The following is a 27,728-nucleotide window of genomic DNA, read 5'->3' as shown; positions in this document are numbered from 1 at the left end:
CGCGAGTGCGTGCTAAAATCAAGGGTTTTACCATCTAAAAATTAAATTTAGAAATGTCAAACTGCTTCTGTCCTTTTCATATTACAATAGTAAGAAGAGGTTGCGAATACTCTAAAATTAGGTTGTGCTTAGAATCGGTGCCAATAACTATTTGCATGCCAAATGTCAGCCCGATCCGTCCAGTAGTTTGAGCTGTGCGTTGATAGATCAGTCAGTCAGTTAGTTACCTTTTTCTTTTATATATTTACTATTTAGATGTACCTATATCAATGCCAAAATGGCGAAAATTAATTGCTTCTCAAAATCAGGTCGGCGAGCGCAAATCCAGCGTACCTACTTGTCTTAGTATAAGGTCAGTGCTCTAGCCAATGCCAAGATTTTAGGCTACTAACCCAATAATTCTAGCTGACTCAGTCTTCATAACTTACCGCCACGTGGCTAATTCGGAAAATGAAAATATTGTCTTGTGTCACCGTTTCCGAGTTAGGTATCTTCCACACTCATCATCATCATTAACCGATAGCTGATGTCCACAGTAGGACATAGGTCTCAATTAGGGACTTGCACACCCAACAATCTTGCGCCGCCGGCATCCAGCGGCCCCCTGCCACTCGTTTGTCCAACTAGTGGACTTCCAACGCTGCGCTTTCCGGTGCGAGGTCGCCATTCTAGCACCTAAGTACGCAGCAGAAAATAATGTACATCGACCTTTAGAAAGAGATAGCGGTTTTGTAGAGAGACATTGGGGCCGATTCTCTAGTACACAATCTCTAAACTAAATTAAATTAACAGGTCTAAATCTAGTGCTTTGCTTTTCCGCAAGCAACATTATGAAAGGGATAGCAATAGATTTAGATGTGATATTTTAGTTTAGCTTAGAGATTGTGTACAAGAGAATCGGCCCCACTGTCTCTGTCGTTGAGACCGACAAAACGTCACATAGGTATGAGTGACAGAGCCAACGCTCTACACAGCCAAAATCACATTCTAAAGGGCGACGTACATTATTTTCTGCTGAGTACTGTACGGCCATATTATATGGGAAAATTATAACCTAAGAGTAACTTTTTAGTAACTTAAAGTTCAAAGAAGCTTTACCTTGAGATGATTAGTATGAATTTTCACATCTCTACCAATATTCCTTCATGACTTTATTTTCATGGAACAGATTTTTAATCTACGAGATATTCGCTAGAAACGCTTCCGCTGTAGAAACTATGTAGAAGTAGATCAGTAGGTACCCTTATTGTAAATGCGAAAGTGTGTTTGTTTGTCCTTCAATCACGTCGCAACGGATCGACGTGATTTTTTTTGGGTATAGTAATTAAAAGCCTGGCGAGTGACATGGGTTACTTTTTATTCCGGAAAATCAAAGAGTTCCCACAGGAATTTTAAAAACCTAAATCCACGCGAAACGAAGTCGCGGGCATCAGCTAGTAAATAAATAATTAGAACACAAGGTTTAATTCGATTATGCTTATTTATTAAATTAATATCGTATAGTACTGTATAAAACATGTCAATAGTAAGTACTAATTCAGTTGTACACGAAACTTATAGATACGCGGCAGAAAGTAATGGACATCGACCTTTAGAAGGAAATAGCGGATTTGTAGAGCATTGTCTCTGTCGTTGAGACCGACAAAACGTCATATAGGTATGAGTGATAGAGACAACGCTCTACAGAGCCGAAATGTCATACTAAAGGCCGATGTACATTACTTTCTGCCGCGTACTGTAAATAAATTGACAGTTTCTGAATTAGCAACCATTAGGTCAGCTTCACATTATAAGTTTTTTTTAAATCACTCTTTTTGTTATAATATATAAATTCATTATAGGTAGGTATATAACAAAAAGATTTTCCGATTTTTTCCTTTACGTGTGCTAAGACCTAACTACCTGCCAAATTTCTTGATTCTAGGTCAACGGAAAGTACCCTATAGGTTTTCTTGACAGACAGACGGACAACAAAGTGATCATATGAGGGTTAATTTTTTCCTTTTGAGGTACGGAACCCTAAAAAAACCTAACAGGAATTCTCCACAGAGGTCGAGTGGTCTTATAAAAAACGCTTATAATGTAAAGTAGCCTTTATATTTTACAACATTCCATAAAAATTCGCTTTTTATATACAAATAAAAGTTTACGCGGCGGTTATTTGCTGCGCTATTTTTACAGTTAAAGTATAGTTAGGTACTCAATGAACTAGGTCAATTATTTTAGTTTCATGATGGGGCTGATTCTCTTGTACACAATCTATAAACTAAACTAAAATCACACGTCTAAATCTATTGCTATCCTATAATGTTGCTTGCGGAAAAGGATAGCACTAGATTTAGTTTAGTTTAGAGATTGTGTACAAGAGAATTAGCCCCATTGGTACTGATTCTGAGCACAACTAAATTTTAGAGCATTCGCGTCCTCTTCTTATTAATATAATATGAAAAGGACACACGGTTTGACAGTTTTTAAATTAATTTAGAGCTGTCAAACCTCGTGACTTTAGCTGCCAGTCGCGAGTGTATTGTTTAAATTTGTAGCGTGCACTAAAATTTAGAGTCTTTAAATGTAAAATTCATGTTCCGTCTTTTTTTAGCAATATTAAAAAGAAAAGGATGCAGATACTCTAAATTTAGGTCAGGCGAAAAACAACAGAATCACCAATGGAACGTTAAAAAACAATAATAACAATAAGTCTTATTACGATTTTGATCTTATTTCATACTTTAAATATTTACAATTCCAAATAATTATGTTTACATACAGACCGTCGAGCGTAAGTTTTTACATAAATAAAACTTAGACATAATAAAGTCTAACATCAGTTATTAAGAGCGATTACGCACTCATCCGATCCGAATCCATGAAAATACGGATATAAAAAACCGAGCGAGTCAGACTCGCGCACTGAGGGTTCCGTACTACAATCGTATTTTATCGACATTTTGCACGATAAATCAAAACTATTACGCCTAAAAATAAATAAAAATCTGTACAAGTAAAGCCCTTTCATATGATGTCCCATTTGGTATAGTCATCTTACTTTGAAAGTTGAAAATAGCAATATTTGATCATGAACACATTTTTTTTTCTTGTGACGTAACCACAAAATTACAGTTTTTAGATTTTTTCCGTCATGTCTGGTAAAAGACCTACCTTCCTGCCAAATTTCATGATTCTAGGTCAACGGGAAGTACCCAATAGGTTTCTTGACAGATAGACAGACAGACAACAAAGTGATCCTATAGGGTTCCGTTTTTCCTCTCGAGGTACGGAAAAATGTCTACGTCATATTTTGTCATAACATAACCTACCATACAAATAGTTCTATGACAACTTCGGACTGTATTTTCACGAACTCTGTTCGGATGAGTGTATAAAACTGTAGAGTTAAAATCCGTTTAGATAATACTCTTAGTAAAACGTGTGAGTGTAACGGAGTATATTGCGCGCTCACTCGCACTCACAGGCTTTATGGTGACGTGTGATGTGAACGTATCGTAAAGTAATCGACAAGCAAAATTTTAAAGAAAAATTAATCCCGTGATTAATAAACTATAAAGATGGGCGTTATTGGCTATTTACGGCAACGGTTAATCAACAGTTACTTAGTTTCAATACCGATATTGTTAACCGTTGCCGAATATCGGTATCAGAGTTGTGTTTCAACTAATTTAATATGCGCAACGCGCAGCGGTTTCCGTAGTAGTAACTAAGCTAGCTGCCGTATCAATACCGTCTGTATAGCTAGCGCGCGCATATTCACTAAAATAAAACCAATTTTACTTTCATGAATATCGTGAAGTAATCACAACCTTAAGTTCATAGCAGTAAAGTTTAATTTGATCATTGACATAGGTCAAACTATAGTGGACGCCTGCATGAATAGTTTGCCACAGTCCAGTTAACCAAAAACATTTCATAAAGATTGATAAACCAAAGAGGACCTTATCTCTATTACTCTAAGGCTAACTGTATTTAGAATGATAGATCAAATTGTAATGGACAAGTACTTGTACAGTTAAGCCTTAGCGTAATAGAGATAAGGTCGGCTTTGGTTTACCAAGTTCTTAGTTACTAAGCCGGTAGCCAATAACCGCTCCTTCTCAGCTTTCAGTGAAAGAAAGAAAGAGAAGGCATAATTATTGCGTTTCTAGTTACCCAAAAACCAAACAATGCATTGTCGGTTGCCAGTTGGCAGTGTTGCGTTGTCAGGTGGTTCGTCATAGATGATAACTGAAAACCGTTGCTAGCTACGACAATAACGCTATGGTACGCTATAGGCACGGCAGCGGTTTTCAGTTAAGTTAAGCTATAGCGGACACATGTCTAATAAACTAACTAAAAATAATCATAAAGCAAAACTAAAATATTAAAAAATAAAATTATGATGTGAATTAAACTAACTATGTAATGAATTTTGACAAAAATAAATTAACACATTCATATTTCGTAACTATTAGGTAACTAATTAAAAAAAAAAAACTTACTAATAATTATTTATTAAAAACCCGTACAAATACTATTAGTCAGCCACCACGGGAGTATTAGGGATAGCGTGTACTTGACGTGCACAATGCACATCAATACGTTAAACATAATTAAGACCCGGTATCCACCAAACCGGGAGATGTGTTTAGCTTGCTTGTGAAATGTTATTCCGTCTTTTTTACGTTCGCTTCGGCCATTGTAGCCTAGTATACTGCAACCCATTGCAAAATAATTTCAAAAACAACAAAACAAATAAATTATTTCTTTAAAATACTTGAGTCAACATAACCTCACTAAATGTTGAACCAACATGAAGTGAGGTTATGTTCGGAACTGTGGAACCAACTCCCATCAGCGGTGTTCCCACTAGATTATAACATGGGGTTATTCAAGGGGCGGACCAACAAATTCCTAAAAGGCCGGCAACGCATCGGCGGCTCCTCTGGTGCTGCAAATGTTCATGGGCGGCGGTAATCACTTAACATCAGGTGACCCGCCTGCTCGTTTGCTCGCTATATCTATTTAAAAAAAAAATGTTGTTTGTCAATATCTCACGTACAAAATACATCTTGACAAACATAAAAGCGGCCACGGTGATAAGGACAAGACATAATCATTTTGTCACGTTCTAATGAGAGCTTAAATGCATTTAGCTATCTCGCTCTTACAGTAAGAGGGCTGACTACAGGTATTTATTCTGAGGTTAAAACAGAGTTAAATTAAAAACATATTATCTTCTCAAAACTTACACTCGAAGCTCTGATAAGTATTTGGCCTCAAAACGTATACTATTATGTACATAATAACATTATTATAATATAAGTAAACGCTATCACAGATGCATTAGGTAGCATATTGTTAAGAACCGCTCGAAAACATTTCCAGTACCCAAAAAAAAATTAAATTCTGCCAAAGTAAAATTAGGTGTCGATTTTTGGTGCCCAAGTGTACAGTACCCGGACGGAAATATTGTACATCGATCTTTAGACAGAGATAGCGGTTTCGTAGAGAGTTGTGTCTGTCATTGAGACTGACAAAACGTCACATGTATGAGTGACAGAAGCAACGCTCTACAAAGCGAAATCTATATACACTCGGCGTCAAAAAAATCGCACCTTTCAAAAAATCTACTTCAAACAATTTTAAACCTTATTTGACATCAATAATGAGGGTCATGTTGGGTATCATTTGAAAGGGGATGAAATGGAGAGCACAAAAACAATTCAATTGATTATTTTTCTTTTACTGGAAGAGCACAAAAAAAGAAGAAGAAAACACTTACAATTTTGCTTCTTAAGACAGCCGCTAGTTGCGCTACCTTTTGTAGGTATAAAATGGTCAATACAGGTACAATCGGGGTCATTCGCTATCTAACCGTTGAAGTGGACACACGAGAAGCTCATTCCCAAGAAAAATACCTTTGAAGATGGATACCACTATTGATGAGGCCGCCCAAGTGATTGCACTACTGCAATCAGGCATGCGGCAGTGTGATGTCGCTCGGCAACTCAACTTGAGCCGTTTTTCGGTTCGAAGAGTGTACCAGCGTTTCCTGGAGACCGGTGGCTTCGTCCGAAGACATGGGTCTGGTAGACGTCGCTGCACCTCGGAGAGAGACGACCGATTCATCATAGTGACGTCTTTGAGAAATCGGTTCTTAAATGCTGTTGAGTTGCGACAGCAGCTCCAGACAACTAACAGAAGAACTGTGAGTGTGTCTACGGTTAGACGAAGACTGAGGGAGAAGAAAATAGCGGCGCGAAAAGCTGCTACGGGTCCCAAATTGACCGCAGAGCATCGGCGAGCCCGCTTGCAATTCGCTCGCGAACACGTCAATTGGACCCTCGAACAATGGAAAGCTGTTCTCTTCTCAGACGAGACGAGAGTGTGCCTTTTCTGCAACGACAGACGCAAAAGAGTGTACAGAAGACAGGGTGAACGATTCGCCCAAGCCTGCATCCAGGAGACGGTGGAATATGGAGGCGGTTCTTGTATGTTCTGGGGCGGCATGTCTGCCGACGGCAAAACCGACCTTGTTTGCGTCTCCCGGGCTCGAGGTGCTCGCGGGCAAGGGTCACTGACTGCTCACCGGTACATCACAGAGATCCTGGAAGAACATGTGGTCCCCTATGCCAGTTTTGTTGGCGAGGGGTTCATGTTGATGCACGACAACGCTCGCGCTCACACTGCAATTATTGTGCGCGAGTACCTTCAAGAGGTTGGGATCTCTGTCATGCACTGGCCAGCAAGAAGTCCAGACCTGAACCCGATTGAGCACCTATGGGACCATTTAAAACGCAAGGTTCGGTCTCGTGATCCCGCTCCTACGACTCTCCAGGAACTCAAAGATACTGTTATTGAGGAATGGAACACTATCCCTCAAGAAGACATTTTAAAATTGATAAGATCCATGAGGGATCGTATGGAAGCCGTCATCAGGGCAAGGGGGGGTAACACTAGATTTTAGATTATTTTTAAGATCATTTTTTGTATTCTTTTTTGTATAATTAATCTGTTTTAAATTAAGGCTTAATAAAGGATTTTTACTGTTTCATAAACTTCTTTTTTTGTGCTGTTCCAATAAAAGAAAAATAATTAATTGAATTGTTTTTGTGCTCTCCATTTCATCCCCTTTCAAATGATACCCAACATGACCCTCATTATTGATGTCAAATAAGGTTTAAAATTGTTTGAAGTAGATTTTTTGAAAGGTGCGATTTTTTTGACGCCGAGTGTATATAAAAGGAGAAGGTAACTGACTGACTGACTGATCTATCAACGCACAGCTCAAACTACTGGACGGATCGGGCTGAAATTTGGCATGCAGATAGCTATTATGACGTAGGCATGCGCTAAGAAAGGATTTTTGAAAATTAAACTCCTAAGGGGGTTAAATAGGGGTTTGAAATTTTGTAGTCCACGCGGACGAAGTCGCGAGCATAAGCTAGTCTCATTCTAAAGCTGGACATACAATATGTCTTGCCGGATATTGCAATAGCTTAGAACTCTTACAATATATCTTTACAAAAAGTTAATATAACATTTTTTATTTTTTTATTGCATGGCTGTCTGTCTGTTACATTTGATTATTAAATGTATCAGACAGACAGACACCTTTGGCATTTATATTAAAACTAGCTAATGCTCGTGACTTCGTCCGCGTGGACTACACAAATTTCAATCCCCTGTTTCACCCCTTTAGGGGTTTAATTTTCAAAAATCCTTTCTTAGCGGATGCCTACGTCATAATAGCTATCTGCATGCCAAATTTCAGCCCGATCCGTCCAGTAGTTTGAGCTGTGCGTTGATAGATCAGTCAGTCAGTCAGTCATTCAATCAGTCAGTCAGTCAGTCAGTCAGTCACCTTTTCCTTTTATATATTTAGATGGATCTGCCAACAAATCCGAGCTACTAAGAGTGCGTTTCCATTGACGCGGAGCTGGGCGGAGTGGAGTGGAGCGGACCGTGAATTGGCCAATCACAGTGCACGAAATCCCCACTCCGCATGAGTGGAAACTGTGTGAATGGCCAATTCACGGTCCGCTCCGCTCCACTACGCATTTTGACATTTGGAATACTTTTTATCCCCGAAAATCAAAAAGTTCCCACGGTATTAAAAATACCTAATTCCACGCCAACGAAGTCGCGGGCATCAGCTAGTCAAAAATATTTTTTTTGACACCTGAATCGACACCATATACGAACCCAATTTAAAAAAAACCTAAAATAATAATAAAAAATTCACTAATAGTCCAAAGTGTAACTAACTGACTGGCGGATACCCAGTCCTCTTCCAATACTTGTTTCATACGGCCGGTATGTTATTACAATAAGCTGATAACCTTTCGAAAAACACAGTCTCAATTCCATCCCCCTGCAACTCCCTTACATCTCTACCCACTTCCCTTTCTAGACCCCTAATATCATTTAGAGACATGGAATTAGCCACTATAGGTCCATTGTAGTCCTTATTCTTTTCAATCTGGGTAAAAATCTGTAATTTCCCATCAGTATTTTCCCGATTGAAAACTATTTTATTACTGTCAACAATATCGCACATTTGTTGAGTCTTTAACGACCTAAGATTAGTTACGTCTCGCTCCTCGCTTCGCTCCTGTAACCTAATGATTTCTTCCGTCTCTTTTTGTCTGAAATCACTCAATATATACTGCTCTGGCCGAGTGCACACGTCTTGGAAGTTAACTTTGAAATGTCCCTCTTTGTTTTGGACGGTGACGTTGGGGGACTTTTTCGGGTTCTTTTTGGACTTGGGCAGTTTTTTGTCGAGCAAACTTTTTAGTATGGGAAGTTTTTCGTTTTTCTTTTCGTCGCTTTCGGGTGATTTTGGTTCCGCTTTGGGATTGTGTTCCAGCTTGATGGCCACGGCGGGTTTCTTGTCGACGTCTTTCGTCTTGCCCTTGTGGTCGTCGAGCCTGACGCGCACCTTGTCGTGAATGAGCATGTGTCGTCTCAAGTCGTACGCAACTCGGAAACACTTTTCGCACTGTGGACATTTGTAGGGTTTGCTCCCTGTAAAAGAAAAAGCTGTGATAGTCTAGTGGTTAGGACGTCCGCCTTCTAATAAGAGGTCGGGGGTTCGATCCCGGGCCTGGCACCTCTAACTTTTCGGAGTTATGTGCGTTTTAATTAATTAAATATGACTTGCATTAACGGTGAAGGAAAACATCGCGAGGAAACCTGCATGCCTGAGAGTTCTCCATAATGTTCTCAAAGGTGTGTGGGGCCTACCAATCCGCACATGGCCAGCGCGGTAGACTATGGCCAAAACCCTTCTCACTCTGAAAGAAGAACCGTGCTCTGTAGTGAGCCGGCGATGGGTTGATCAATAGCTAAACAAATAGCCTCAATATAGGTCAACGGTCATTATAGGTCGGTTACCTACTAAAAGCTGGCACGTTCATAGTACTCACACAAACACAATTTTACTATACAGCATGTTAAAAAAACACCAATATGGATTTCTTAAAACAAAATCGGCCATCTTATCTTGGACTACCTTATGCCCGCGACTTCGTCTGCGTGGACTACACAAATTTCAAACCCCAGTTTTACCTCTTTAGGCATTGAAATTTAAAAAATCCTTTCTTAGCAGATGTCTACGTCATAATAGCTATCTGCATGCCAAATTTCAGTCCGAACCGTCCAGTAATTTAACCTGTGCGTTGATAGATCAGTCAGTTAGTCAGTCAGTCAGTCAGTCAGCTTTTCCTTTTAGATATTATATAGATATTGGTTTTAAAATGCACGTCACTTTCTTAATCTTACTGGAATACTCTTCCGCGATATGTGTTTCCTACCAATTACAACCCGGGTATCTTTAAAACAAAAAAAGGGTGAATAGGCATCTTCTAGGTAAACGCGTCCCATCTTAGGCCACATCATCACTTCTCATCCGGTGTGATTGTGGTCAAGCGTATACCTATAATAAATATAATAACCATATAATAACGTAATTCTACTTTTTAATTCAATTAATGTAATTCACTTATATTTTTGTTTTCTAGGTTCTTATAATTTATATTAATACGTTTTTGTTTTGTATAATAACTAACACAATAACACGTAAGTACTTTATTTGGTGTTCGATTTTTAACAAATTTTCAGTTCTATGTTCTTTTATTATAGTATAGGTATTGTTTAATAGTGTGTCCGTTACTAACTTCGTACACGTCCATTACTAATAACTGCGTTTGTATACACTTTTTTTGGAGAGTGACTAGTTTTATTCATGGCTTGTATTACTTTATCAATTATTGTCATAATCTGTTTTGTGTGTCCAATAAATAAAAAAATAAAAAAAAAAATGGTAAAAAAAAAATCACCTGTGTGAGTCCTCATGTGGCTGAGGCGGTAGGAGGAGGCGCGGAAGGTCTTGTTGCAGAAGTCGCACTTGTAGTTGCGCTCCCCGGTGTGAATGCGACGGTGCACGTTGAGCGAGTAACGCCGCGCGAACTCCTTGTCGCAGAACTCGCATTTGAAGTTTTTCTGCAACAAGAAGTCCAAACTTGAATATATTGAATATATAGTGACAGAAGGGCTGGCTCATTTTTTGCGCAACGGATCAGCCTGGCTGTCCAGCGCGGAAATGCAGCCAGTATTCTTGGCACCATTCCACGCGGTCATGATTTATATAGTAATTAGATAAGGCTAGCTTTAAGTTTTATTATATATTGACTTGGAACTCTTGAATGCATTGATATCGTGAGTTAAAGATGCTTAGTTTCGATAACTGCAACGTGTTGCTACTAGATGGCATTAATAGTCACTTCAGCACTGAGTGAACATACATATCACTCGTCACTGGCAGCAAGCGAACCGTGGCCTAGCGGTCAAGACGTAGGTTCGAATCCTGCCGGTTCCGCAATTTTTGATATGTATTCAATATTATTGTTATTCCTTGAAGTATAGTTAAAAACACTATCATAAAATTAGGAAATATAGAATAAAGTCGTCTCGACATATGTATAGTCTTCTCGATCGACCTGTAGAGCGATTGTCTAAAACCTGCATCAATCATTATTACAATCTCAATTGTTCTGATTGGCTGAATTTGTGCGATTCATGTTGCAACAATGCATTGTAGCCAATAGTGAGTGTGCGGTAACCAATCAGAAATGATTGCGATCGTGACATTGTAGCTGTCATTCTCCCGCAATCGCGCAGCTTGTCAATCGGGGTGCGCGCCTCCTTGCCAAGGCTTGTCTTTTACCAACCTTTCTTAAAGGTACAACGCTCTACAAATCTGCTATCTCCTTCTAAAAGTCGATGTACATTACTTTCGGCCACATAGTGTATTTGTGGGTGTACTGCTGTGTGTGTTGGTGGGTGCTTTGTGGGTGTATACCTTGTTGGAATGTAAAGAGGCTTTGTGGTACTTGAGGTCGCTCCACTGGCGGAACTCGCGGCCGCACTCCTCGCACTTGCACGGCCGGTCGTCACTGTGGACGCGTACGTGAATCTACACAAATAAAAAGATCATTAAAATACCTTCAGAATTTAGAGCCTCATTGGCCCCGATTCTCTAGTCTCTCTCTAAACTAAATTTAAAATATCTGCATCCTTTTCTTTTTACTAATGCTAAAAAAGGAACGGAACATGACTTTCACATTTAAAGACTCTAAATTTTAGTGCACAATACAAATTTAAACAGTAGGTTCGCGAGTACGTGCTAAAATCACGGGTTTTACCATCTAAAAATTAAATTTAGAAATGTCAAACTGCTTCTGTCCTTTTCATATTACAATAGTAAGAAGAGGGTGCGAATACTCTAAAATTAGGTTGTGCTTAGAATCGGTGCCATTGGGGCCGATTCTCTTGTGCACAATCTCTAAACTAAACTAAATTAACAGGTCTAAATCTAGTGCTATCCTTTTCCGCAATCAACATTATGAAAGGGATAGCAATAGATTTAGACGTGTCGTTTTAGTTTAGTTTAGAGATTGTGTACCAGCGAATTGGCCCCAATGGCACCGATTCTAAGCACAACCTAATTTTAGAGTATTCGCACCCTCTTCTTACTATTGTAATATGAAAAGGACAGAAGCAGTTTGACATTTATGAATTTAATTTTTAGATGGTACAACCCCTGATTTTAGCACGCACTAGCGAACCTACTGTTTAAATTTGTATTGTGCACTAAAATTTAGAGTCTTTAAATGTGAAAGTCATGTTCCGTTCCTTTTTTAGCATTAGTAAAAAGAAAAGGATGCAGATACTCTAAATTTAGTTTAGAGAGAGACTAGAGAATCGGGGCCAATAGCTCAACAGGTAAAGGAGTGGACTGAAAACCGAGAGGTCGACGGTTCAAACCCCGCCCGTTGCACTATTGTCGTACCTACTCCTAGCACAAGCTTGACGCTTAGTTGGAGAGGAAAGGGGAATATTATGGCTAATGTTCTTTTTTTAAAAAAAAAAAAAAAAGAATTACCTTTCCTATCGTTTTTAACGCCTATCGTTAGGTACGCCTGAAGCCCTCGTTCACTTGTATAGCGTTTTGTGACCTTAACGCCTATCAGTTCTTCAAGCCATGTCAGGCCACCACATTCTATTCAAGGACAGTGGCCATTACTACATCAACTTGAAGACTCGTTGAGCTGTTAGTCACACAGGTTCGCCTATAGATCTCCTCGTATCTGGTGTAATCATGTTGAGTTTCACTAACAATTATTCGTAGGCCCTTCAAACCTGATCTAATTCCACTGCTATATTATTATATCCGGTTCGAAGGACCAATATTTTATATATTGGTCCTTCGAACCGGATAAAATTCTTCTTGATAAAAATACATGCTAAAGTGTTAAATGCTGCTATTTCTTGTGTCTAATTTTTGGACCCTATTTGGGATACTGATAAGAAAACTAACCTTTAAGGCACTGGCGGTGTAAAAGCTCTTCCCACACTCTCGACAGACTTGCTGCTTCTCGCTATGCATCAGGATATGGTACAGCAAGCTGTTCCGATGCTGGAACACCCGGCGGCAGTGAGGGCATTCGAAGGACTTGGGTTTCTTCTTGTCCTTCCCTTTGGAAGGACTTTCCTCCTTTATATGTAACTCTGGTTGGATTCCGAGGATCTCGCTGTCTTGGAATGTACCCTCTGACGGTTCTTCGTTAGCGTCGAATATTCTTTGGAGGACTTCTTCTAGAATAGAAAAGTAAACTTTTGAAGCTCTGATTTTACTATGTGAGGAAGCGTGAGGTTTCTGTGGGTTACATACCTTAAGCTTCAATAGTCCGTTGACTATTAGTAGCCTGCGTCGCCTGCGGATGCGACACGTGACTAGTCGAGTGAATGCTCACTAGACTAGTCGTCGGACTGGTCGCGTGTATGATCGGCTGGGTCTGACACGTCTGCGACATATGGCTAGTTTGTGCGGGTTACATACCTTTAGCATCAATAGTCCGTTGACTATTAGTAGCCTGCGTCGCCTGCGGATGCGACACGTGACTAGTCGAGTGACTGCTCACTAGACTAGTCGTCGGACTGGTCGCGTGTATGATCGGCTGGGTCTGACACGTCTGCGACACATGGCTAGTTTGTGCGGGTTACATACCTTTAGCTTCAATAGTCCGTTGACTATTAGTAGCCTGCGTCGCCTGCGGATGCGACACGTGACTAGTCGAGTGACTGCTCACTAGACTAGTCGTCGGACTGGTCGCATGCATGATCGGCTGGGTCTGACTCGTCTGCGACACATGGCTAGTTTGTGCGGGTTACATACCTTTAGCTTCAATAGTCCGTTGACTATTAGTAGCCTGCGTCGCCTGCGGATGCGACACGTGACTAGTCGAGTGACTGCTCACTAGACTAGTCGTCGGACTGGTCGCGTGTATGATCGGCTGGGTCTGACTCGTCTGCGACACATGGGTGGTTTGCGTCGGTTGGGAGGTTTGTGTGGGTTGGGTGTTCGGGTGGGTTTGTGAGATATTTTGTGGGTGTAAGGGAGGGTGCAGCGGCGGTGGGGAGGGGTGGGTGCAGGCGGGGCAGTAGCCGGCCCCCCCGCAAGCGCAGAGGGGCGAAACAGCTCCGGGGCTTGCACCATTGCGTAGATACCTGGGGAAAATGATTACATATAAAGAGAAAAGTCCTAACTCATTCACGGACCGACTCATCAATGTCCAGCCCTAACCCGGATCTAGAAAGTTGAAATTTTGAACCTAGAAATTTTGGACCTAGACGTGCCTTGAGTTTAAAAACACAATTGTTCAACAACAGTTGTCGGCCATCTTTAATTTAAAAACCGGCCAAGTGCAAGTCAGGCTCGCGCAATGAGGGTTCCGTACTACAGTCGTAATTTTTCGACATTTTGCACGATAACTCAAAAACTATGATGCATAAAAATAAATAAAAATCCGTTTTAGAATGTACAGGTGAAGACCTTTCATATGATACCACTTGATATAGTCACTCACTTCGAAAGTTGAAAATACTAATTATTAGTTCATGACAACAATTTAAATTTTTTTGTGTGATCTAACCCTAAATTCACGGTTTTCAGATTTTTCCCCAAATGTCAGCTATAGGTCACCTTCCTGCCAAATTTCATGATTCTAGGTCAACGGGAAGTACCCTGTAGATTTCTTGACAGACAGACGGACAGACAGTGGCGTGCACAGGGTTTGAAGCCAGGGTAGGCATTAGTTAGGTGAGAACCTGTTTATTGGCAGGTCATAATGAAATTAGCATTGAGCCATTACAACTGGGGTAAGCACTGCATTTATGCCTTTATGACCTGCACGCCACTGCGGACAGACCTTCCTTTTGAGGTACGGAACCCTAAAAATTCTTTATTTTCGTAATCAGCATCTCAAATCTAATCAAGTGGTTTATTCAAAATCAGCACCCTTATTATAAATGCGAAAGTGTGTTTGTTTGTTGGTTTGTCCTTCAATCACGTCGGAACAACGTGATTTTTTGCATGGGTATAGTAGTTAAAGACCTGGAGAGTGACATAGACTACTTTTTACCCCGGGAAATGAAAGAGATCCCACGGGATTTTTAAAAATCTAAATCCACGCGTACGAAGTCGCGGGCATTATCTAGTCCATACTAATATTATAAATGCGAAAGTGTGTCTGTCTGTCTGTCTGCTAGCTTTTAACTTTAACAGTTTAACCGATTTTGATGAAATTTGGTATAGAGTTAGTTAGCATCAAGACCGGGAGCCGCAGCAGAAACAGCTGAAAACGGCAAGCGGCGCAAGTATGCCTCTCTTATAGAGAGTTACATTTTTGTGCCGTTTGCCGTGGAGACCCTGGGGCCATGGAGTCTTAGTGCTAAAATTTTTTTACGAGACATTTCACCGCGATTAATAGCCTCATCTGGTGACAGAAGGGCTGGCTCATTTTTTGCGCAACGGATCAGCCTGGCTGTCCAGCGCGGAAATGCAGCCAGTATTCTTGGCACCATTCCACGCGGTCATGATTTATATAGTAATTAGGTAAGGCTAGCTTTAAATTTTATTGTAATATTATACATGTAAAAATCTGAAAAAAAAAAAAGATAAAAAAAAATAGAGTTAGTTTACATCCCAGGGAAGGACATATGCTACTTAAGGTAGCTCAGTTCGGTGCTTTCTCCATACAAACGTAGGAGAGAAAATACAACAACATTCGATATTGTACGCACAAAACTAAGAATTATATCGATTTACCTCGTCATTATCTAGGTTTATTGATATATAAAATATTGAAAAAAATATTGATTTAAAAGTTACGAGGCTCAAAAGATTCCTATTTTAACACTAAATTAATGACAACTTTGGGCGTAAATAAATAAGATTAGGGATATGAAAATTCTAAAACAATTTATCATTAGACGTTGTTTATTTATTCATTAGTTGAAATAACTTTACTTTGCAAACATAAATTCAGCAGTTTTTTCTCAAAAATACTTTTCCTAAACCCTTTTCGCGCGCTTGATTTCAGTGAAAATCATCGTGCCTCTCAACTTTCTCATACAATGTCAAGTGAAAAGCAAACATGTTACCCATGTGCGCTGCCAATTTCGGTCGAGCGTCCTGCGTCACCTTAAAGAGTTCCCTCGCGATTTTTAAAAACCTAGATCCACGCGGACAAAGTCGCGGGCATCAGCTAGTAAAAATATAACTGGATTCAATCTTTTTGCCAGCTCACCAGTTCCTAACATGCTCTTGCCGCACGTGCCCATTGTCCACAGTGAGCAGCAGCGTCTGCTCGTAGGGCTCGCCGCTCTCGTCCACCGCCACGTGGATGCCCTCCATCAGATCCTCCGGCTCGCTGAACTCCCCCATGTCGTCTAACTGGAAAACATATTCTCGATTACGCAATGGAAACGTGCCTAACACGATTGCGAAATGCGCTTAGGTTTTTTTATTCTGACACAAGTTAGCCCTTGATGGTAAGTGATGATGCAGTGAGTTTTATAAAACTGCCATACACATTCCAAGTTAGCCCACTACCATCTTAGACTGCTGCCGTAAGCTCAAGTGGCTCCCGATTCGTCTTCGCAGGAATACTCATATTCTTCATCTTCTTTACTGTATACTGTTCAATCCCTCCATTCCTCTTTATCTTAAAGAACGTTTTGAGTACTGATGTGATACACACTCTTTTTCTCTTCGTTCTCAAAATAATCTACGCCTGAAAATTCCTACACACTCCTCTTCTTATTATGCTAAATCATTTACTGTTACCGCTATACTGCTATGGAGTTCTCTCCCCCTTGGATATCAAACAGTCTCAATCACTATCTATTTTTAAAACAAAATTGAAGCTATTTTATTTATCCTCCATTTGATGTGTTTATTTATTTTTGCTTTTATTCCACTTATCTGTCGTCTATTCCTCTCTTATTTACTGTTGTATTTTCATTTATATATATATATATATACATACGTATATTATGTGTATTTACTTTATTTAATTAGTACACCCCTTCCGCTTTCTTTAATTTTTATAATATCCTCTACCCTAAGGTTGCCTGGAAGAGATCGCTATTTTAGCGATAAGGCCGCCTATTGTACATGCTGTATTTGTTATATGTCTATTGTTTTTGTTTGGTGTACAATAAAGCATATTTTACTTTTACTTTACTTTACCATCAGGTGAGATCACAGTCAAGGCACAATTCTCGACAGTTATAAAACTTGTGATTACCGCCGCCCATCAACATTTGCAGCACCAGAGGATCCACCGATGCGTTGCCGACCTTTCAGTAATTTGTTGGTCCGCCCCTTGAATAACCCCATGATGTAATCTGAAGGGAACACCGCCGAAGGGAGTTGGTTCCACAGTTTGCATGTGCGTGGAAAGAAGGATCTGGCACAACGGATGGTCCAAGTGCACCAGACACCCAAGGTAAAATTCCTTACGGTGGCGCGCGGTGCGGTTGTAGAAAAAGGAGGGTGGAATGAGGTCAAAAAGCTCTTCAGTGCACTCCCCACTATAAAGGCGATAGAACACGCAAAGAGAGCTTACGCCTCTGCGATGCTCCAGGCTTTCCAACGAGCTGCTTAGTTTAGGATTATCCACAAGTTGTAGTACAGTACGCGGCAGAAAGTAATGTACATCGACCTTTAGAAGGAGATAGCAGATTTGTAGAGTATTGTCTCTGTCGTTAAGACCGACAGAACGTCAAATAGGTATGAGTGTCAGGAACAACGCTCTACAAAGTCTACCAGTCGCGGACTATATGTATTAAGTTCTCAAAAGTGTGTGTTTGCACTTGGCCAGCGTGGTAGACTATGGCCAAACCCCTTCTCACTCTGAGAGGAGACCCGAATTTGCTCTGTAGTGAGCCGGCGATGGTATATTATGAAAACAAAAACTATAACATACCTTACCTTCTACCTTCCTTCATTACCTACCTACCTTCCTTAAAGTCAAGAGTGAACAGGCATCTTCTAGGCAAGCGCGCTCCATCTTAGGTCGGCCATACACGGACCGCTCTTGCAGTCAGAGTCAACAGCTTGAAGCTGCCATCGAGCAGTTAGCTTAACTGTTCGATGGCAGCTTCAAGCTTCAAGTAATGTCAATGCGGGCGGGAAGCGTGCGCGACGTAGCATGAGCGCGAGAGCGGTCGACAGCTCGAGCAGTCAGTGTATGCCTGGCGACTGCTCGACCACCCAACCGCCCGAAGCAGTTGCAACTGCTTGAGCGGTTCGACGTAGTCCATCATGACTGCTTCAAGCTTTTTTTTTTTTCTTTTTTAAAAAAAGAATATTAGCCATTTTTTAAATGACTAATATTCCCCTTTCCTCTCCAATTAAGCGTCAAGCTTGTGCTAGGAGTAGGTACGACAATAGTGCAACGGGCGGGGTTTGAACCGTCGACCTTTCGTTTTCAGTCCACTCCTATACCGGTTGAGCTATTGAGGCTCTAAGCTGTCCGTGTGTGGCTTAGGCTGCATCACCACTTGCCACCAGCAGCCCCAATTGTGTAAGAATAACCATTTCATGGCTATCGCAATCGTCAAGAAATTCTGCCCTTTGATTGGCTGTGAAAAAATGTAAACAGCAAATCAACCAATCAAAGAGCAGAATTTCTTGACGAATGCGATAGCCATGAAATGGTTATTCTTACACAATTGGGGGGCAGGTCTGATTGGAGCCAAGCGCGAGTCTGTAAATATTAAAAAAAACTTTGTTCAACATACCTTTGGATCAGAATGCGCCTCCTTTATATGCGCATCACATTGTCTCTGCTTCCTGAACGATTTGTTGCACTCGGTACAGAAATACGCAGTCTCCAACCTTTCCAGCGGCTCATACAAATCCACCTTATCACTGTCAAGTACTTCCTTGTCCATGCTCGCCACGGAATATTGGACCTTATTGCTAGTGTAGTTGAGCGTCTTATCGCTTGACGTGTAGAGGATGTGCTTGTCTATGGGTTGGTACATTGTCTTTGGTACGGTGCTTTCGAGGGAGAGTTCGACGATGGAGTCTGGAAGGTTGGCTACGTTGTCTACGATACATGTGTTAGTCATCTGGAAACAAAATCAATAGGTATTCTTTAAAAAAAAACTACAGAGAAATTCTTCATAATAAAAAAAAAACCAGCCAAGTGCGAGACAGACTCGCGCACCGAGGGTTCCATACTACAGTCGTTATTCTTCGACATTTTGCACAATAAATCAAAAACGATTAGACATACCTAAAAATAAATCAAAATCTGTTTTAGAATGTACAGGCAAAGTCCTTGCATAATGATACCCCACTTGGTATAGTTTTTTTTTTAAATAGAGGTACGAGCAAACGAGCAGGCGGGTCACCTGATGTTAAGTGATTACCGCCGCCCATGACCATTTGCAGTATTAGAGGAACCACCAATGCGATGCCGGCCTTTTAAGAATTTGTTGGTCCGCCCCTTGAATGACCCCACCTCCACAAGTTGTAGTAGTATGGGTCTAGAAGATAAAAATCTGTTTACCTTGTCTATGCCCAAATCGGGTACAGGGACAGGGTTTTCGATGATGATGGTGGCATGTGGCTCGTAGTGCTGTTTGAGATGCTGGTAGAACTTCAGCTGCTCGTCTCCGTAGAACTCCCCGCACAGCTGGCAGATGAACAGCGCGCGCATCTGAGGAACATATCAACTGTAAAATGACAAGGAACAAAGTCAAAGTCAAAGTAATTTATTAATTATTTTTTAGGGTTCCGTACCTCAAAAGGAAAAACGGAACCCTTATAGGATCACTTTGTTGTCTGTCTGTCTGTCTGTCAAGAAACCTACAGGGTACTTTCCGTTGACCTAGAATCATGAAATTTGCCAGGTAAGTAGATCTTATAGCTGACATTTGGGGAAAAATCTGAAAACCGTGAATTTAGGGTTAGATCACACAAAAAAAAAATTGTGGTCATGAACTAATAATTAGTATTTTCAACTTTCGAAGTGAGTGACTATATCAAGTGGGGTATCATATAAAAGGTCTTCACCTGTACATTCTAAAACAGATTTTTATTCATTTTTATGCATCATAGTTTTTGAATTATCGTGCAAAATGTCGAAAAAATAAGACTGTAGTATGGAACCCTCATTGCGCGAGCCTGACTCGTACTTGGCCGGTTTTTTTATTTATTCAAAAACCGACTTCCAATACCACTACAAAGTAAAAATAACTTTTGTTCCTAGTTTCTAGATGTGTAGGTATGTATGTTGAAGTCGAGCGAGCTTACACGCTTTCATTTCTAGTTTCTTTTATGATTGCTTCATAGAATTTTAACATTGTAAATGAGCATAGACTTTGTTATTGAACTCCAAGTCCCAACTCTTCAATCCTGATGCTGGAAGGTAATGAACTCCTAAGCCGTGTGGATTTGGAAAGTTATGCTGGTGAATTAATATTTAAGGCACCAAGCAATGAGTACTTACGTACACTAAAAAGCTTAAAATAAAAATAAAATAAAAAACCGACTTCCAAAACCACTACAAAGTAAAAAATAACTTTTGACTTCATACATACATACACATGTAAAAACAAAAATTTTTTACTTGGTAGTGGCTTTTTTGAATAAATAATTGACTTTTGACATTGACACTGGCCGGACCTCTCGTGGCGCCCTCTGAGATCAGTTTAGCCATTCAGTGGTTCACGTACCTCCTGCGCGATATGATGCGCGTCTTCGGGCAAGTGGTCCGGATGAGGCACTCCCGTCACGAAACTATCGGGCAGGATCTCTTCCTGAGGGACCTCTTCATTGCAGTTTATGACTACTATGTCCTGTAACAATTACTTGGATCACCTATTATATTCTTTAAGGTTCCATATCTCCAGATAAAAAGGCACCCTTATAGGGTCACTTCATCGTCTGTCTATTTTTCAAGCCAAGAGATGCAAAACCTATAGGGTACTTCCCGTGGAATCTTAAAAAAGCCAGAACAAGAGTCTCCACAGTTAAGACTGCAGTCAGTCAATTCAGACGTAATGTCGTGCTGCAGCCACCAGCATCACACGCGTGTGCTGCACATACCTGTTGCGGCGTGGTGTTGCCGGCGGTGCGCCGAAGCTTGCGCGAGATCCTCTTCTTGTGCGGCAAGCTCTTTCTGTTCTGCTTGTGCTGCGCGGGGGACGCGCCAGCGCCGATGTCCAGAACTTGACTGTCTTGCTCGCGCAGCATTTGGGAGTCGTCCTGCAAAAAAAAATGTCAGAGATGTTCGGAAGTAATCGGAACGCCAACGTTGTTTAACGACATTGATGGAGTCTGCGCATTATGACACAATCTGGGTTACCAAGGAGACGTAAGAACAACAATATGGTTTGAAGATGGTAAGAGAAAAGACTTGTGTAGAATCCTATCCCGCGTTCCTATTTAGCCAACAATTATGTTGGCTAAATAGGAACGCGGGATAGGATTCTAGGGTTATTAAACCCTGTAGATAAACGCCCAATAGAAGAAATGAAGTCGATCCTAGAGCTTTGCCGATATATACATATTATTAAAACGCACCGATTTAAGCACCTCCTCCTTGTTTGGAAATCGGTTAAAAAGGCGAAACTGACAACTTTTTTAATTCTAATTAATTGATTAATCTAAATATAATAAGAGGAAAGGCCGACTGATTGACTGATCTATCAACATTCAACGCACAGCTTAAACTACTGGACAGAATGAGCTGGGCATGCAGATAGCTATTATTGCGTAGACATCCGCTAAAGGATTTTTGAAAATTCAACCCCCTAAGGGGGTGAAATAGGGGTTTGAAATTTGTGTAGTCCACGCGGAAGAAGTCGCGAGCATAAGCTAGTTATTTGCCAAAATCACGAATTTCTGGCAATATGTATACCAGATAGATCAATGTAATCAATAAAAAATAAATAACTAGAACAAGGCGCTAGCTTGCGCACAACAGACGGAAACGTTTAAGTGCGGAAACCAGCCCAGAGCGAAGAAAGAAGGCGCCAGCCTCCTCACCTGCCTAGGTGGACGGAAACGTGTTCAGTAGTGCACCGGCGATGGGTTGATCCTTACCTTGAGACTAGTTTTGTCCTTGCTGAACCAGTCAGTGTCGGGACATCTCTTCATATCTTGCAGCGGCGGTAGAGAAGGCAGCGGTGGTACTTGAACTACGATCGACTCCGACTGTTGCTCCTGTCATAACAAAACCTATATCATCATCATCATCATCAGCTGCGGACGTCCACTGTTGGACATAGGCCTTCCCTAAAGAGCGCCACCACACCCGCGGGGTGATTACGTAAAACGTTGTTGTACGTATTAAATATCACCACTATCATCTTACAAATTAAAATTTTGACCATCAGTTAGCGTAAAATTTTACCTATTCTGAATAAATAATTTGAGTTTGAGTTTGAAAGGTCCATTAAATTCCATTAATTTCTTGCATCTTCATCAATATTTTAAAGGAAATGATGATATTTTTGAGTTTATGCGTACCAATTGTTGTCCATTGAACATTCGCATTGGCGTATCTAAGATGACTGAACCATCCACATCGCCCCTCACTGATGATATCTGGAAATCGCAAAAAAGAAAATCCATGGTGTTACCGTCATTTTACTCAGAAAATGGCACCGATTCTAAGCACAACCTAATTTTAGAGTATTCGCACCCTCTTCTTACTATTGTAATATGAAAAGGACAGAAGCAGTTTGACATTTCTAAATTTAATTTTTAGATGGTAAAACCCATGATTTTAGCACGCACTTGCGAACCTACTCTTTAAATTTGTATTGTGCACTAAAATTTAGAGTCTTTAAATGTGAAAGTCATGTTCCGTTCCTTTTTAGCATTAGTAAAAAGAAAAGGATGCAGATACTCTAAATTTAGTTTAGAGAGACTAGAGAATCGGGGCCACTGGCGCCGATTCTCTTGTCTTACTCTAAACTAAATTTAGAGTATATCTGGATCTTTTTCTTTTTAATATTTCTGAAGGATTTTACATTTAAATTAAAGACTCTTAATTTTAGTGCGCACTACGAATTCGAATTTAAACCATAGGCTCGCGACTGGCAGCTAAAGTCACGAGGTTTGATAGCTCTAAATTAAATTTAAAACTGTCAAACTGTGTCTGTTCTTTTCATATTGCATTAGTAAGAAGAGGATGCAAATACTCTAAATTTTAGGTGTACTCAGAATCAGCACCACTATAAGGCTAAGCGTATACAGAGACGCAAGCCGCGCAGGCGACACAGTTCTAGCATGGCTACGAAATTCTATCGTATACGTGTTTTGACTAGTTTTAAGGGGTTCCGTACCTCAAAAGGAAATTGGCCATTGGCCCCAACGTTGGCAACGCTAATTTCCCGATTCACACGTTGGGTGAACAGTGATGGGGCCAACATTGGCGCCAATATGTGGATCCGGCCTAAAATGATACACAAACCTTATGATGCTGCGCGTGCGAGTGATGATGCGGGCCGCGAGTCAGACGCGCCACCAGCGCTGCCAAGCCACCTTCCTGGTCCAGGAACTCCTCCACCCACGCGCCCTCCCCCACCGTCTCTCCCAATGATACTTGCCTGCACACGATAATGGATTCTATATTTACCTCATCATCATGATCATGATCAACCCACCGCCAGCTCGCTACAGAGCTCGGGTCTTCTCTCAGAGTGAGAAGGGTTTTGGCCATAGTTTACCACGCTGGCCATGGCCTTCGTAGACATCACACAACTTTGAGAACATTATGGAGAACTCTCAGGCATACAGGTTTCCTCACGATGTTTTCCTACACTGTTAAAGCAAGTGATATCCATCTTAGGCTGCATCATCACACACCACCAGGTCTGATTGCAGTCAAGGGCTAGTCTATAAATACAAAAAACATAGGCCCTAAAGCGCCGTGCGGTCTAATCATATCCGTTACGCATTTCCTTCTCTCAAAAGGGAATGGAGTGGTTTTAAATTATAAAACTGTATAAAAGTGTATCTGTCTGTCTGTTTGTCCATCTGTCTGTCAGCTAGCTACTTACAGCCCAACAGTTTAACAGATTTTGATGAAATTTGGTCAGAGCTACTTTTTCTCCCAGAAAATTAAGAGTTCCCACGGGATTTTTAACAACCTAAATCCACGCGGACGAAGTCGCGGACATCAGCTAGTTATGGCTCGCATGTTATGGCTTTTTAACCGATTTTCAAAAAGGAGCATGTTTTCAATGGTTGAGTTTATTTGTACCTGCTCATTTGGGAGAAGTTCTGAGGATGCATGAGGGTGAGCACTCTGCCGCCCGCATCCTCCTGCACGTTGAGCGCCAGGGTGCTGGCGTCCACGTGGACCGACTGCAACAATGAGACATCAGGTTTATATGAGGAACCAGCTTAACCTTTAGTCATCATCATCATCAGCCTGTGGACATCCACTGTTGGACATAGGCCTTCCCTAAAGAGTGCCACCACACCCGGTCCTCAGCCTTCCTCATCCAGCCACTTCCCGCCAGCCTCTTTATATCGTCGTCGGAGGGCTTCCCACACTACGTTTGCTTAAACGCGTTCTCCACTCAACCTAAACTTTAGTATCCATTAATAATGTCTTATAGTATAAGTAAAGGCAAAAATCCGAAACTGTAAATTTGTGATTACATCACAAAATAAATTAAAACATTATTTCTTGTACAATGGTAGGGAACCCTTCGTGTGCGAGTCCCACTCACACTTGGCTGGTTTTTTAACAATGTATAGATTAAAGCACAAATAAAACGTGAAAATTCTTTTTTTTAATCTAATTATTTATAGGGGTAGTGGGTCACAAAGTGTGCATGTCACCCCTGTAGAAACCACATACAAAAATGTCTTACTCTCTAGCCTAAGCCCTCTTAATACTAATTTGTACAGCATCCTTGCCTTCTCAGATGCTGGGAAGGCAATCTTAGTTAAATAAGTACTTACAGTAGACAGCCGAAAGTGATGAACATCTGCCTTTAGAATGACATTTCAGGTTTGTAGAGAGTCTGTCACTCATACCCATATGACGTTTTGTTGGTCTCAACGACCGAGACAGTGCTCTACAAATCTGCTATCTCCTTCGAGATCGATGCTCATAACTTTGTACTTACATTAAAAAATACTAAATAATTTTAAAGACAAGTATTTTTGTTAAATAATGTTTGTGATAGATAATCAAAACATGATAACATCAATTGTTATCTACCAAACAAACCACAGTGATATTATATTTTACATCATCTAAACATGTATATAAAAGGAAAAGGTGACTGACTGACTGACTGAATTATCAACGCGCAGCTCAAACTACTGGATGTCTGTCTATTTTTATGGCTCAACTATTGAACCAATCTTGACAAAATTTGGCACAGACATAGCTTGATAACTGACATAAGATACCTCTTTTCTGGAACATCAAGGTGTTCCCACTGCATTTGAAAAATGCAAATTCACATGGGTAAAGTCGCAGGCATCAGTTAGTAAATAATAAATAACATGTGCACACATATGTAGTTATAGCTTATTAGTCACAAAAACCAAGTATGAGAAAGTAGTAGAAATAATAATTCACATTCTATTTTATGTAACAAATTATTACATGATTTTAAGTTTTCTAAGCAACCATAGTTCATATCTTATCTATACTTTATGTAAAGAACGTTTTAGGTCCAGTATTGCATGTAATCAACCTATATTTTTAGGGTTCCTTACCTCAAAAGGAAAAACGGTACCTTTATAGGATCACCTTGTTGCCTGTCTGTCTGTCTGCCGGTCTGTCAAGAAACCTACAGAGTACTTCCCGTTGACATAGAATCATGAAATTTGACAAGTAGGTAGGTCTTATAGCAGACATAAGGGAAAAAAATCTGAAAACAGTGAAGTTAGGGTTACATCTCTTACAAAAATTAACTTGTGGTCATGAACTAATAATTAGTATTTTCAATTTTAGAAGTAAAATAACTATATCAAGTGGGGTATCAATATGAAAGGGCTTCACCTGTGCATTCTAAAACAGATTTTTATTTATTTTTATGCATCATAGTTTTTGAATTATCGTGCAAAATGTCGAAAAATACGACTGTAGTACGGAACCCTCGGTGCGCGAGCCTGACACGCACTTGGCCGGTTTTTAACTCTATGGATTAATTCTGTTCAGTAACCTATTTTCTATCACTTATTCATCACAGGGAATCTTTACTGTGAATTTTTCCAACGACCTATGAAAGCGATAAATGGCTATCCATTCTCGTAACAAAACCATTAATATTCATATCCTGTTTTATATCAAACGTAGGTGTTCAATGTACTACCTACATAGTTTAGTAGAAAAACTGTTTTTGTCGAATATTTTACGTTCTTACCTCCGAGGCTTGGTGGGAATTTATATAATGCGTGACGGCTTCGTCCATCTTCTCTTCTAGAAGATGAGCTTCCACATTTCTCATGATGGAATATTTCGCTACGAATTGTTTTCAAACCATTTCTCAAATAATTATTGTCTAAGATTGGTTATGTTCAACTGACAGCTGTTGCTTACTCAAGGTCGTAGATATTTCACCTAATTTCAATGATTTCACTCTCAATCTTCACAAACCATGTAAAGTGCGAATTAATTTATTCAAAGCATTACTGGAGGAAGATTATAAAAAAAAAAGAACTGATTACATTTTAGGAAAGCCTAGAAAAACACCCACACAGACAAAGCGATCATCATTTTTTTAAATAGGTATTTTACTTAGATATACCTACTATCTCTATGGTATTTTATTAGTGGCATGGGTGGCAGTGTTTCCATATGTAAATCGAGAATTACCGTGTTGAAGGGTTAAAATTACGGTGTTTCTAGATTAAATTACGGTGGATTAGCTAAAAGAATACCGTGTAAACTACCGTGTCATTTTTAAAAGAAAAAAGTCACGAATTTGCTTTTTAATCAATTATTAATATTATTCTGAATCTGACTCTCCTAGCATAGCAATATCTTTTTCATAAACGGATTTATTCATATTAATATTTTGTTAAATCTCATTAATTTTACATTTTACTCCTTCCTAATTGCTTGAATAAGGACGAAAATAGATTGCTGAGATTTGATGCTTAAACCGAGAGCAAGAGAAATGTTGCCATTACGAAATATGCTAACGTGACTGAGATTCGTACTCGTATTACGCAGTATATTATGAATTTTTTACGTGATTTTTGTATTACGGTGACACGGTCAAGGTAATGGCATTATTACCTTGACGGTAGATTAGGACTGAATTACGGTGCATCTACGGTAATTACCGTGTACATGGAAACACTGATGGGTGGCAACATCACTTTTGATTTGATTCTTGCTAGATAAAAATAAAGGAATCAAAACATGAAGATTTGAGAATATTTTGTTTATTTTTCATTAATTAAAAATAGTAATAAGACAATTTAATAAATTTGGAAATGTAAATTTATTTAGCATGTTAGCATGTAACTAAGTAATTTTATTCGGCATGTTTTGCGTGGAATGGTTTTGCACGATTTGATGACAGCTCAGAAAAAAATATAACTGAGTTGTAATCCAGTCAATATCGACATATATGTATTCTGTGATTTAAGTCCCGCAAATAACTATTGCGCTGGAACCATGTCTCATAAACATCGAAATAACGTCATTTTGATGAAATAAAAATATACCATCAGCTCGAAACTTCAGTCTAGTGCTGACGTCACCATTTTAATGACAGCCACGTGCATTAGCAATTTGCGGGGCTTATATCGACATTGTTTCACAATAATAACTATTATAGAATGTGTACCACGAAGCACTTGGAATAATACAAGTTTATAAATT

The 27,728-nt window shown here is 40.0% G+C and overlaps 1 protein-coding gene across 1 annotated transcript; it reads right to left on the bottom strand.

Annotated features, from left to right (window-relative positions):
* Positions 1 to 1,461: 1,461 nt before the first annotated feature.
* On the bottom strand, positions 1,462 to 26,638 carry LOC117983253 (uncharacterized). The gene is made up of 16 exons (XM_069499398.1): positions 26,260 to 26,638; positions 24,132 to 24,235; positions 23,340 to 23,475; positions 22,391 to 22,468; positions 21,965 to 22,084; positions 20,966 to 21,124; positions 20,593 to 20,715; positions 19,425 to 19,574; positions 18,649 to 18,981; positions 16,149 to 16,294; positions 13,799 to 14,067; positions 13,568 to 13,648; positions 12,878 to 13,155; positions 11,360 to 11,473; positions 10,338 to 10,500; positions 1,462 to 9,024 (listed from the first exon to the last, which is right to left on the bottom strand). The coding sequence occupies exons 1-16, from the start codon at positions 26,341 to 26,343 to the stop codon at positions 8,300 to 8,302; spliced, it is 3,063 nt and encodes a 1,020-aa protein (XP_069355499.1). The 5' UTR covers positions 26,344 to 26,638; the 3' UTR covers positions 1,462 to 8,299.
* Positions 26,639 to 27,728: the final 1,090 nt, after the last annotated feature.

This window comes from Maniola hyperantus, chromosome 6, assembly GCF_902806685.2.
Source record: "Maniola hyperantus chromosome 6, iAphHyp1.2, whole genome shotgun sequence".
NCBI classification, from domain to species: domain Eukaryota; kingdom Metazoa; phylum Arthropoda; class Insecta; order Lepidoptera; family Nymphalidae; genus Maniola; species Maniola hyperantus.
This window is presented reverse-complemented; position numbering and strand designations above follow the sequence as displayed.

What these genes read in the sequence shown, in the direction of transcription:
- LOC117983253 (XM_069499398.1), bottom strand. Translation starts at nt 26,343, where the DNA reads ATGAGAAATGTGGAAGCTCATCTTCTAGAAGAGAAGATGGACGAAGCC. An exon ending in AGTGAGCAGTCACTCGACTA is followed by an intron (nt 13,649 to 13,798) that starts GTCACGTGTCGC and finishes CGACTAGTCTAG; the next exon opens with TGAGCAGTCACTCGACTAGT. An exon ending in ACGGACTATTGAAGCTAAAG is followed by an intron (nt 13,156 to 13,567) that starts GTATGTAACCCG and finishes TTTCTATTCTAG; the next exon opens with AAGAAGTCCTCCAAAGAATA.